The sequence below is a fragment of the Furipterus horrens genome, unplaced genomic scaffold (assembly GCF_987537825.1).
Source record: "Furipterus horrens unplaced genomic scaffold, mFurHor1.1.pri manual_scaffold_11, whole genome shotgun sequence".
NCBI lineage: Eukaryota > Metazoa > Chordata > Mammalia > Chiroptera > Furipteridae > Furipterus > Furipterus horrens.
Window position 1 is genome coordinate 59400179 of NW_028327181.1, and position 12143 is coordinate 59412321.

Below are 12143 nucleotides of genomic sequence, written 5' to 3' on the forward strand. Positions count from 1 at the left end.
AAGTCTGGAAAAGGCCCGGGACTGGGATCGGCTGGGAAAACAAGGGCAGCGCAGGAGAGGAGTTAGTTTCCTTGAGGAAGGCCTGGCATTAAAAAACCTTTACAGCCTTTCGCTTTCGTTGGCTCCCTCTCTTCAGGAGCAATCCTGGCCCGCCTCGCTTTACGCCTCCCTCGTTCCCTCGGGGCCGCTCTTCCTTTCCGCAGTCGCAGTTCCCGCCTCAGAGCTCCCGCACCAGCTGGGCCTCCGGAGGAGGGGCGTCTAGCTGGTTTCAGCCTCTTTGGTCGCCGAGCTCTCGGACCGCCCCCCGCGCCAGTTGCCAGGGAGCGGTTGCCATAGAGCTGAGCAGTTGTCCGCGTGCGCAGGCGGAAGTCCCGGATTGAGGCGACGCCATTTTTGCTGCTCGGACGCGGAGCGAGAGGTTGAAAGAGTCGGAGACGCTATCCGCTTCCATCCGTCTCGCAGACCCTGCCGGAGCCGCTGTCGCTATGGATGATCGGGAGGATCTCGTGTACCAGGCGAAGCTGGCCGAGCAGGCTGAGCGATACGACGGTGAGTTGGGGGGTCAACTGGGGGCTGGAATTCTCGGACCCTCTGCTGCCGCCCACAGAGGCCGGGAGCAGGAGACAAAATGGCGGCATCGTCTCCAAGCCTGGTCGGGGGACGTGGATTCGGGAAGCAGGAAATGGTCTGTGGTCTCCGGGAGCGGTGGGAGGCCTCAGGCATAGGAATTTGACCCCTTGAGTGTCCTCAGCTGCAGACACTCGCCAGCCTAGAGGCACAGGCGATAGGGTGGAGGAATTGGTTGTAAAATGGCGGCCGGGGGGGGAGGGCGAGTCCCGGGGCGGGGGAGGGGGGAGGAGATGGCGGGTGCTGTCTGCGGGCGAGCAGTTCTCCGGAGGAGCTGCTGGCCAGTCTTGGGATGTGGAGAACAATTGAGTTGGGTGATGGGGAAAGAAACACCCGCCACATGGGGGAGAGTGGCGACCAGGAGCTGTAGCGCGGGCGCCTTTCAGGGAAATATGGCGGGTGGGGGCGGTGGCTTTTCCCCGGAGGCCCAATGTGGGGCGGCGGCTGTGGAGAGTCTCACAAAGGAGAAGCCTAGCGAGCGGAGGTCGTCTTTGGGCTTGTAGTGGGAGTAGTCTTGAATGTGGCGGCGGAAGGGGAGAGGGTGGGAATCACTGCAGTTCATCCTTGGGCGGAGGCTGAGATGCTGCGATTGTATATCTTTCCCGTAGGTTGGCACACCTTGTAGTGAGGGTTTACGTTCAACCCCTCTTCCTCTGGGGAGGTCTAGAAAAACCTCCCTCACATTACCTTTCCTTGGACTTATCCCCGAGAGGTCGAAGTTCCTGTAATTTCTGTCTTCGTAAGCTGTGAGTGCTGATTTGTACATTGAACAGGAAACAAGGAGATCATGACTCTCTATAGTCTTTGCCCAGTGCCTGTGTCTTAGTCTACGAGTTTGTGAAAATAATGACTTTGCTGTTCACGCGCACCATTATGACAAACGGAGAAAGACCTGTTGAAAAATAAAGTTATTTCAAATAATGTTTAGTAACTGCGTTTTGGTTGACCGGGCTTGGAATGTGTTTTCGATCCTCATTTGGGATCTTAATGTATCCCAAGCACTCAACTGAGGCTTGGGTTTTGGGTTTATGATAGTGGGTCCCATTCTCCCCATTTGGAATAAATGGTTTTATGTACGGATTTGAACAGTTTTTCTTTGTTCATTGCTCCTTTGGCCATAAAGGTTCTTTCGTCTTTTCCCAGAACTTTATCGAATTGTCCATTGTGTCTGTATAGTGAGTTCAGGCCGCTGCTTTTTAAAAATTGCCCCTCCCCCCGTTTTGGACCGAGGTACTTGAATTACCCCCACATCCGTTAAAATGTAGTAGTATAAAAACAAACAAAAAAAATCATGTAGTTTCTCTGGTTTTAATCCTATTGAAACATGGTTGGAATCAAGTGCAATTGATCTTTAGGTTTTTTGTAATTACTAAACCACTTATTTTTCATAATGTTCTGTAGGACTATTGCTTTCCTTGAATGTCTGTTTGTCAGGTGAATAGCCTCCGTGCTAATATCATACATTAGGATTCAGGAATTTGAAAATTCGGAGGAAAGGTTTTGAATTCAAACTTACGAAAGGTACTGCACTAAATTTTGTTTTGTAAATCTTTACATTGCTATTTGTATTGAACATGGTTCCTGTTGGGAGGGGGAGGGGAAGTACAGCTCAAGGTCAGATTTGTCTTTATTTCAGTGTTGTAAAAGTCAAACGTAGATGTGCTAGTAATAGAAGTTCTTTTTCTTTTCCCCGCCATGTTCCAAATAGGTTCCCCTCTTAATCTACTAGTGCCCTTGGGAGGCAACTTGAAATTATATTTGAATGCTTTCTGTTCTGTAGGGATTTTGGGCTCTTGAGTAAAACTTGGCAGTGATACCCAAAAAGGACATGAAGGGTTTTTTGTTTTTGTTTTTTAAATACTTGTTTTAAGAACTGATTTGGAAGCTCATTGATTGTAGTTTCCAAATAAGTGACAGTTTAGTGATAATCATATTTTGGAGTTGAGTGCTGAGGATTTTTGACCAAATCTATTAGTGGCTATTCAACATAGCACTCTCAAGATAGAGCTACATCATTACATGTACACTTTGGGTTTCTCCTTCAGAATCTAAATGGGAAAGGAGATAGGCTCTACCAGGTAGAGAGGAACGCTTGTGACTGTTGGGCACAAGATAGAGAGGGATTCATCTGAAAGGAAGAAGAGAAAGGCAATTATCAGAAATCAAACTACCTGTGTCCGCTCCTTTATTGGGGACACTAATTCAGTGTTTGTGGTGATAAAAAGTGATCCCATAGTTTCAGTCACCAATTTAATCAAGGGTGGGGAGTGGAAAAAGGTGAGTGCATTTGAATGATTGGTTTTGGGTACTTGGATATAAATACTGGTTTTTCTCATTGTGCAGTACTGTCATCTTATTTCTCATATTGTGTTGAATCCTATACTTAAGTTTCTTTGTGGCATCATTTAACTCTATCCTGGGGAATTCAATCAATTCATATGGTTTATTAAAGGTATTGGAGCCCTGGCCGGCTAGCTCATACACCAGAAGGTTGCTGGTTGGAACCTTGGTCTGGTCAGGATCCGTACTGGGGGCAGCCGATCGTGTTTCTCTATTACATCAGTGTTTCTCTTTTTCTTGTTCTCCCTCTTCCTCTCTAAAGTCAATAAACATATTGTCCAGTGAGGATTAAAAAAAAGTACTGGAGGAAGAGCTAAGATGTGTTCAGAAAAAGAATAATTTTGGATTTAAGATAGGAAATATTGAGGTTCAGGGCTAGGATTGTTCACCTCGAAGATTAAATCTGGCATCACATCACTTAAGTCAGTAGTCTGAATACCTTTTATAGCATTCCTAGCTATGTTAAGGAAGTCTGCGAACTTTTAGCATTCCTGAACCAAGTCTTACTGTGCCATCTATATGAACTACAATAGTACAGGAAAGTGGGGAATATTGAAGGGGAAGAGTGAGTACTTTCACATTTTTTGAGAGTAGAGGGGTCAGCATACACTACATTTGGGTTTGTGGGGTAGTTGCTGGTTTGTCATTTCACCTTCTCCCTGTGCTGATTGGCTCCATGTGGTGGGGCAAAGTTTTGATGGTCACTTTTGATTCATTCTGTGTGAATGCATCAACACCAGCAGTACATCTGTTTTGAGTTACTACTTAAGAGAGCTGTCCTTTAACAGTACCACAGCCTCATCTTTACCATGTGTGTTAAGTGAGAGGTTTTGAATCAACTAGTTAATACATGTCTTGTTAGGAAGAAAATGGGTAATAGTAAATTAACTTCGGTCATGAATTTTTAAAAAGGTTATCAATTCTTGACTGTAGGGCAGTACTACTTTTGCTTTTCATTTAATGCGGAAATTAATTGCTGTTTCAGTTAATGGAGTTAACTATTGGAATACATTCTCCTTTCTAAACATAAGAATTGGCTAATGCAATTTTTAAAATCCCTCCTCGGAGCTTTTAGTCATATTTAATGCAGATGTTTTTTGTGTGTATACTATCCACTTTTGTATTGTGCATATTTCAGTCTATTATGTTGGCGTACAACACTAATATGAAGCCGTGAATTGTTGAAGTTTGAGGCAGTTCTTACTACTGTAGACATTCTTAGACACCCCTTTCACCTTTATATGAAACTATCTCAATGTGAATTCTAGTAGGAGAATACTTGATGGCAAGCATTAAACTTGAACAAATTTTGGATTCAGCAGGTACAAGGAAAGACATGGAAAGTCTATACAAACAGGCTTTCTTCATAATTGTTTCATGGTCAAAGGAATATGAAATGTCTAAAAGTTTTCTTAAACTGGTACAGCAAGTGGAATTTCAGTCTAGTAAATTAATGTATCTAATTTTACAAGTGAGTTTTAAATTTGTAAGAAGCCTATCTGAAAGCACTTTTTTCTCTTAAAGCTTTTTCGTTTTAAGGCTGATACTGCCAGACTTTACCTTATATTTAAGAAAAGTGTATTTGAATAGTAATGGCAGGCATAGGATAAAATCAAAAGTTTTAATTACATAATGCCATATGTGTGTTGTATATGTGTGTGTGTGTGTGTTTATGTATATAGAACTTCACTTTTCACAGACCGCTTTCACAAAAGTTTTTACTTATAACATTGATGTGTAGGTAGTGTTACTTCCATTTAATGTTTCAGGAAAGTGAATTTGAGAATATTTAGTGATTACTTCTTCCCCTATATCACATGACTGATTGGCTAGTAAATGTCAAAGCCAGAAATTCTGACCTTTAGACCGGTATTATTTTTTCCTGAGCCAATCACAAAAGACCTATGCATAATTAAGATAGTGCCTTGGGAGGGTGGTACTGCATATTTCTTAAGCAGTTACTTCAAGTAATATGTCTTTGTGTTTATTACTTGAGTAGTATCTATCAAAATAGTAGATAAAACATCTTCATACTTTTCTAAAGAAACCTTGTGCTTTCAGAAAACCATCTCCAAGGCACAGTGAAGTTAGAATGAGGATTTTAGGTAATTTCAGAGTGTGTTTGCCTAAGGGTTCCTTGGCTTATTGTAATGTCTGTATTGTGGTATGGCTAAGGCCATGCATTTCTGTGAAGTACTTTTAAAACATTCCTTCCTTCACCTTTGTCTTAATGGATTTAGCCCTTAGGTTACTGATGTAACTGTAAAAGCTTAGAAGAGGAAGAAAGGTTGGGGAATGATTCCCAAATGTCCTTAGTAGTAGCCTAGAAAGCTGTCAGACAATCCTTTAAGGGTTAGCAAGAAACAGCAACAGAAAATAGTTGTTAACAGTTCTAAAAAATTTTGTATTTAGCTCTAACTGGCATGATTCAGTGGATTGGGCATCGGGGAAACCTAAAGGTCACTGATGGTTAGTTTGCTGGTCAGGGCACATGCCTGGGTTGTGGGCCAGGTCCCCAGATTGGGGGTGTGCTAGAGGCAACTATTTTATTGTTTCTTTCACATCATGTTTCACTCTCTTTTCTCTGTTTCTTCCCCTCTCTCTAAAAATGAATGAATAAAAAAATCTGTAAAAACTTTTTAACTTACTGATTTGAGAGAGAGGGAGACAGACAGACATCTATTTGTTGGTTCACTTTTTATGCATTCATTGGTTGATTCTTGTATATGCTCTGACCTGGGATCTAACCCACAACCTTGGCATATCTGGATAATGCTCTGACCAACTGAGCTGTCTGACTGGAACTGTTTACTGTTTTTGAAATGGTCATTTAACAGTTTGATACAGGTAAATACTGATAAATTCAAGATGACAAATTAGTTTGTCAACATAATTTTATGGTTTGAACTCATTAAATATTCATACTAGTCACATTCCTAAAACAATTTAAGAAGCTTATTTAACTTTACTAAATTGTACTATAAAAATCTGTGGTTTTTTTCCGTAAATTAAAAGACATTTTTCATTTTCACCAATAGTTTTACTGATTTGTATATTTTGAGTATGTTGGCTACCTCCTGTGTGGTAAAACGTTGGTTGTTCTGAGTTAATGTCTTGATTTGATAGCTATCAACTTCAACTGGTCTACCAACTGTCCAGTGAGACTTCTCCAGCACAAAATTTCACAACCACTCTTGACATGTTTGATTAGTCACAGCACCTTCTCCATACATGGCACAAGTCTTTTATGTAATACGGCATAATATGCCAAACATGTTGCGTATTTTCTTCCATCTTCAGTATTTAAATGGCTACACAAAAATACACCAATTTTGATGTTTTTAAAAAATGCATGCTGATAATGACAGTTGTCACAATACAATCTAACAAAAGTATTTTGAATGAGCATGTTAAAGACAACTAAGTGCTAGTAGAGCCATCTTTTGGAAAAAACCAAATGAACTTTTTGGTGAACCCAATCTTAACAGCCATAATAATAAAAGTGTCATAATTTATCTGAATCTGGATACCTTGAAATGAAGGGGTACCAGTTTATAATAGTGCTGTATGCATAAACCAGGATGGTCCTGAGCTGCAAACTTGCCTCTGTAGTCATCCTATTTTAAAAGCATTTGTTACTACTAGTTGTCTTGATTAAGGTTCATAATAAAAGCTTCCTAAGCTTTGTCCATCCCTCTACCACAGAGCTAGCTTACATCTAAGTCCTCACATTGCTTTTCTTCTTTCTTAAATGAAGTCAACATTTGGCAGAATTTCAAATGAATTAGAGGCAAAGTGAAGGATTTTCTCTTCCCAGTCCTTCAAATGGGAACTGGGAAAGCCAAGGATATGGTAGTTGCTGAAAATAGAACTTGCTGGCATATGAAATAGATACTGTCAAAGCCAAGTGCGTTGGTTTTATGTATGTCTACCTTGAACTAGATCTGTGTTTAAAAATACTTAGCCTTGGCTGGGTGGCACAGTTGGTAAGAGCGTTGTCCCCATAAACCAAGGTTGTGGGCCTGATCTCTGGTCAGCCCTCATACAAGAATCAGCCAGTGAATACATAAATAAGTGGAACAACAAATAGATGTTTGTTTCTCTTCCTTTCACATCAACAACTACAACTACAAAAAAGTTAGGTCTTAGCAAGTGTCTATTCTAAGCTCAGAACTTTTCCCCTAAATGCATTTTTACACTCCAATCCACACTTTGTTCTGACCATTCTGTTTAGACCACCAAGGCCTGTGTAGTTTAGAAAACAAGTGACCATGATCCTGGTTTATCTTTTTTGAAATTTAATCTTGACTTTATTACTCTTCTTCCAGTGATCCATCACAACAGCTGGGCAGATGTCTTTGGTAGCTTGATTTGTGATGAGGTTAGGATTTTCTTTAGTTAAAGCAATATAAAATGTGTTAAACTCTTTTCTTCATTTATATATAACATTCAAATGAGACACATTATGCTATAAGTTATGACTTCCATATTTTGTAAGATGTAAAGGCCTTAGAATCATATGTATTCCTTGTCTGTAGAATGGGGATCAGTGATGCCTGCGTTTCCTTTTAATTTACAGGGTTATGAAATTGTGAGGTTTTGTGAACTGCGAAGAATGATACTTGTTAGGAAGCATTATTTGTGAGAAATTCCCATTCATTGTGAATGATGAAGTAAATGTCTTTGCTACTGATCTGTTGTGGTTGGATTAGAAGATAACCTACCTTTTCTGAGTTATTAGCAAGTGTACTCTCATGGATTTAGTTTCTGTGAGTTACATTTACATAAATATCAACAATTCTCAAAATAAAATCCTTACTCTTAACTCATACTGGAAACTTGCATATCCAGAAAATGAAACAAAAGTTTAAATTTATTCCCAAGCAGTATAATCTACACTTTGGCTGTGTTGAGTTGATATGTAGTTCTTTTGATATTAATTCCAGGTTAATATTCAGGAGAATGTAACACCTGTTGTCTGTGGATTTGGGGTGAAAGGTTCCATAGTATGGAAATGCTAAAGTAAATCAGTGTTAAAATATTTGCATGCTAGCAGTCTTAGATTACTGAATAGGAAAACGATAGTCCCACCTGTACAGGTTCCTCCATCCCCCCATCTGCAAGAAGCGTTCCTATGACACCTTTTGTAAGCCTAAATGGCTTAAAGTGAAGAAGCAATTACCTTAGCACACATTTTGCTAAGGGGTGCACAAAATAAATTGAGACACAGCACTTAACGCTCATAGACAAGGTTCAAAGCTGTGGCAGTTTGATGCTGAGTGTAGTTCACAGGAAGGAGCTTGTCCGGGCCACTTTTCCCTGCTCTGGGGGCCTACTGCCTCTATAATGGCAAATGCTGAGTGCTATTTTTGCTTTTCGCCTTTTCCCTAAAGGTGAAAATGCTCTTCTTTTTCTTTCATTTCATGAAGACAGGTACTACTAATAAAAATGGTGTTTGCCTTGGCTGGGTGACTTGGTTGGAATGTAGTCCTGTACATCAAAAGGTTGTGTGTTCAATCCCCAGGCAGGGCACATAACCTAGGTTGCGGGTTTGATCCCTGGTTGGGGTGCGTACAGGGGTACAACTGATTGATGTTTCTCTCTCACATCGATATCTCTCTCACAAAAATCAGTAATTATCCTCAGGTGAGGATTAAAAAAATAAAATCTTAAAAATTAGCTTTTGGGTCTGTGCTCTAAATTTTTTATTTTATTGTTTTTTAATTGAATTTATTGGGGTGCTGTATCTGGGCATACAGCTAGATTTGCCTAGCTGATGTAGTAAAGCTCCTGTCTAGAGGCAATCTCAGCTACTTCTTCAGCAGTCAAGGAATTGCCAGGGATCCTGAGTTAGAGAATATTGGAATCTGTATGGTAATACTGCATAGTCTTTTTCTAGTTTTGTCTGTTAAACTTTCTAACAGTGGTTAATGATTATGTGGATGTATTTGCACAAGTGCAGTGTCAGAGGGTTACTATTGTTTTGCAGGTGATTAAATATTTAATATAACTGTAGGTTTAATTTATAAATGCTAATCAGATTTAACCTGATTTTAAAAACATCACTATCTCGGTTTAGCATTGTGTTGCATACTTTATGGATTTCTTAGTGTTTTTTCCCTTTGTTTACTGTAGCTTGTTTATTTCTGTCACTTGTATCTGCTTCTGTATTTTTATATTCTATTTTGATGAGTTGATGTGTTTAGGAATTCCCTCCTTCCCCTCAGAAGCATGCCTAAGGATTTCCCCCTATAAGTTCATTACTGGATTTTTAAATCAATAAGAATTTATTTAGTATGTCTTGGGAATGAGTTTCCCTTTGTGAATGATAAAAGAATTTATGGTAACACCTAATATAGAGGAGTTTGAAGACTAATTTAAGGCAAACTATGGCTTAAAACAAGCATTAGCCTTGTCCTGGCTGGTGTGGCTCAGTGGATTGAGTGCTGGCCAGTGAACCAAAGGGTTGCTGGTTCAGTACCCAGTTGGGGCACATGCCTGGGTTGTGGGCCAGGTCCCCAGTTGGGGGCATGTGAGAGGCAACCACACATTGATGTTTCTCTCCCCCTTTCTCTCTCCCTTCCCCTCTCTATAAAAATAAATAAAATCTTAAAAAAAAAAAAAAAGAATATCCTTACCAAGGTCTGTGATAAAGGAATTTTAGAGAAGAGGAACCAAGGGCATTATGGGCTGTATGTGTTAGGGAAAACTGTCCTACATCTTTCTGAATTTTTGCATATGTGTGCATTTTTAATCTTGGAAGACAGGCAAGCCAAGAAATTATTTTAACACATTGTTCACTTCCTGTTATGTGCCAGAAAATTTACTCTGCAATCTCATTTTAACTTTTCATAACTCAGCAATATTTCCTGAGTTGTACGTGAGGAGACAAGCTCATAGAGGTTAAGTGACACGGGTCAAATAGCATGTTATTAAACTCCTAAGCTGGAATGAAAATCTAATCTGAATCTTTTGGTTTATAAAGCTGGTGTTTTTCTACCATGCTGTTTCACAAAGTGTGTGTGTGTGTGTGTGTGTGTGTGTGTGTGTGTTTTGGTCTAAGAAGAGTACAAGTGTTAGGTAGATATGACAAGAATAGCGGAAGTGTTACTAGAATAGAACCTCTTTAGAGAGGCTTCCCAGACCTCTTTTATTTCAGCATCCTGTTTGTTTCTTTCATAGTACTCAACACAAATGTACTTAGATGTCATTTTAAGAATTCTGTTCACTTTAAGCATTTAAACCTTTGCTTGAAGAAAAATCACAGGAGTGGCTTCTAAATCTTCCCAAACTGTTTACTTCAAATTATTTCTTTATTACTTTTGCTAACACACTCTTAAGATACGTCTCGTAACATTTTGTTGGTTTTATCTAAAATAGCTACTGATTACTACTCTGGCATTTTATCTCCATAGGAGAACACAAGTGATACATTTTTCTTAAAGCTACAAACCTCAGGTTTTTATTGCATCCTTAGAGCCTTTCCACATTAGTTACTATTGAAATTAAGTAAATTAATAGATTGAATTAGAATTTTCAGGGATTTAATGTTTAACCACCAAGGCAAATCAGTTTAGCTGAGAATGTTTTGTAATCAGTTTAATCTGATGAGTTTATTAGAGTATAGCTCTGTCAGGTATGTTCCATGGGGATACTACTGAATTTCTTTTATGGTTAACTGATAATACCTGTCCTTAAAATTGTTCATGTCAAATTTCTTTTCCACGCTTTATCGTACAAACCTGATATCTCCAGTAGAGTGTTTGTTAGTGTGATAGGGAAAGTGCTTTCTTTAGAAGAAATTTAGTTACTATTTATGTACTCCTAAATGTTAACAGCAGAGTCTTTACTACCAAGTACTTGGATCTTTTAGAAATCTATAAAACAGGCTTATTGTCACTGAATTGTCTATGAATTGACAATGTTTAGTGATTTTCCAAAGTTTGCTTAGCTGATAATTTCACTCATTCCTTGGAAGTTATCTTAAGTCCACCAGATAATTTGAAAGAAACATAACACCTGGACATTTACATACAGAACTTTCTTAGACATGCCTTTAATGGTTTCATGAGATCAGAAGTATCCATGTGAATACTGCTTTTCTTGTGTAAATCTAGTCAAACATTAAAAATATATATTTATTTTTAGAGAGAGGGGAAGAGAGGGAGGTAGAGAGGGAGAGAAACATCGATGTGTGAAAGATAAAGGATTGGCTGTCTCTCACATGCCCCCAACCAGGAACCTGGCCCGCAGCCCAGGTATGTGTCCTGACTGGGGATTAGACTGGTGACCTTTAGGTTTGCAGGCCAGCGCTCAATCCACTGAGCCACACCAGCCAGGGCTCTGCTTTTTTTTTTTTTTTTTTTTTTTTTTAAGTATATTTTATTGATTATGTTGTTACAGTAGTTACAATTTTTTTCCTTTGCTCCCCTCTGCCCAGTACCCTTCTTCCCTCCAGCAATCCCACCTCCTTAGTTCATGTCCATGGGTCGTACATATAAGTTCTTTGGCTTCACCCTTTCCTATATTATTCTTAACATCCCCCTGTCTGTTTTGTACCAACCGGTTATGCTTCTTAGTCCCTGCACCATTTCCCCATTTCTCCCCCTCCCCCACTCCCAGCTGATAACCCTCCAAATGATCCCCATACCTATTCTGGTTGCTTAGGTGGGTTTTTTTATTTTTCAGATTTAGTTGTTGATAGTTGTGAGTTTGTTGTCATTTTAGTGTTCATAGTTTTGATCTTCTTTTTCTTAAGTAAGTCCCTTTGACATTTCATGTAATAGTGGCTTGGTGATGAACCCCTTTAGCTTCACCTTGTCTGGGAAAGCACTTTATCTGCCCTTCATTCTAAATGATAGCTTTGCTGGATAGCATAATCTTTCATCACATTGAATACTTCTTGCCAGTCCCTTCCTGCCTGCAAAGTGTCATCTGAGAAATCAGCTGATGGTCCTATAGGCACCACCCTGTAGGCAACTCTCCGCCTCTCTTGCTGCCCCCAGGACTCTGTCTTAATCTTTCACCTTTGGCATCTCAGTCACGATGCATACTGGTTGGTCCCCTCTGGATCCAGCTCACCTGGGACCCTCTGTGCTTCCAGGACCTGTATGTCCATCTCCTTCGCAAAATTTGGGAAGTTTTCTTCATTTTTTTCAATTCTTGATTCCTCATTT

The 12143-nt window shown here is 39.7% G+C and overlaps 1 protein-coding gene across 2 annotated transcripts in view; it reads left to right on the forward strand.

The window, feature by feature from the left end:
• Positions 1-359: 359 nt before the first annotated feature.
• YWHAE (tyrosine 3-monooxygenase/tryptophan 5-monooxygenase activation protein epsilon) overlaps positions 360-12143 on the forward strand; it is a 38567-nt gene continuing 26783 nt past the window's right edge. The window contains exon 1 of one of the 2 annotated variants that reach the window (XM_090257933.1): positions 360-549. In XM_090257933.1, coding sequence (XP_090114059.1) covers positions 486-549 — 64 coding nt within the window. In that variant the 5' untranslated portion in view covers positions 360-485. The remainder of the gene's footprint in view (positions 550-12143) is intronic. The other variant, XM_090257932.1, reaches the window with a different exon arrangement.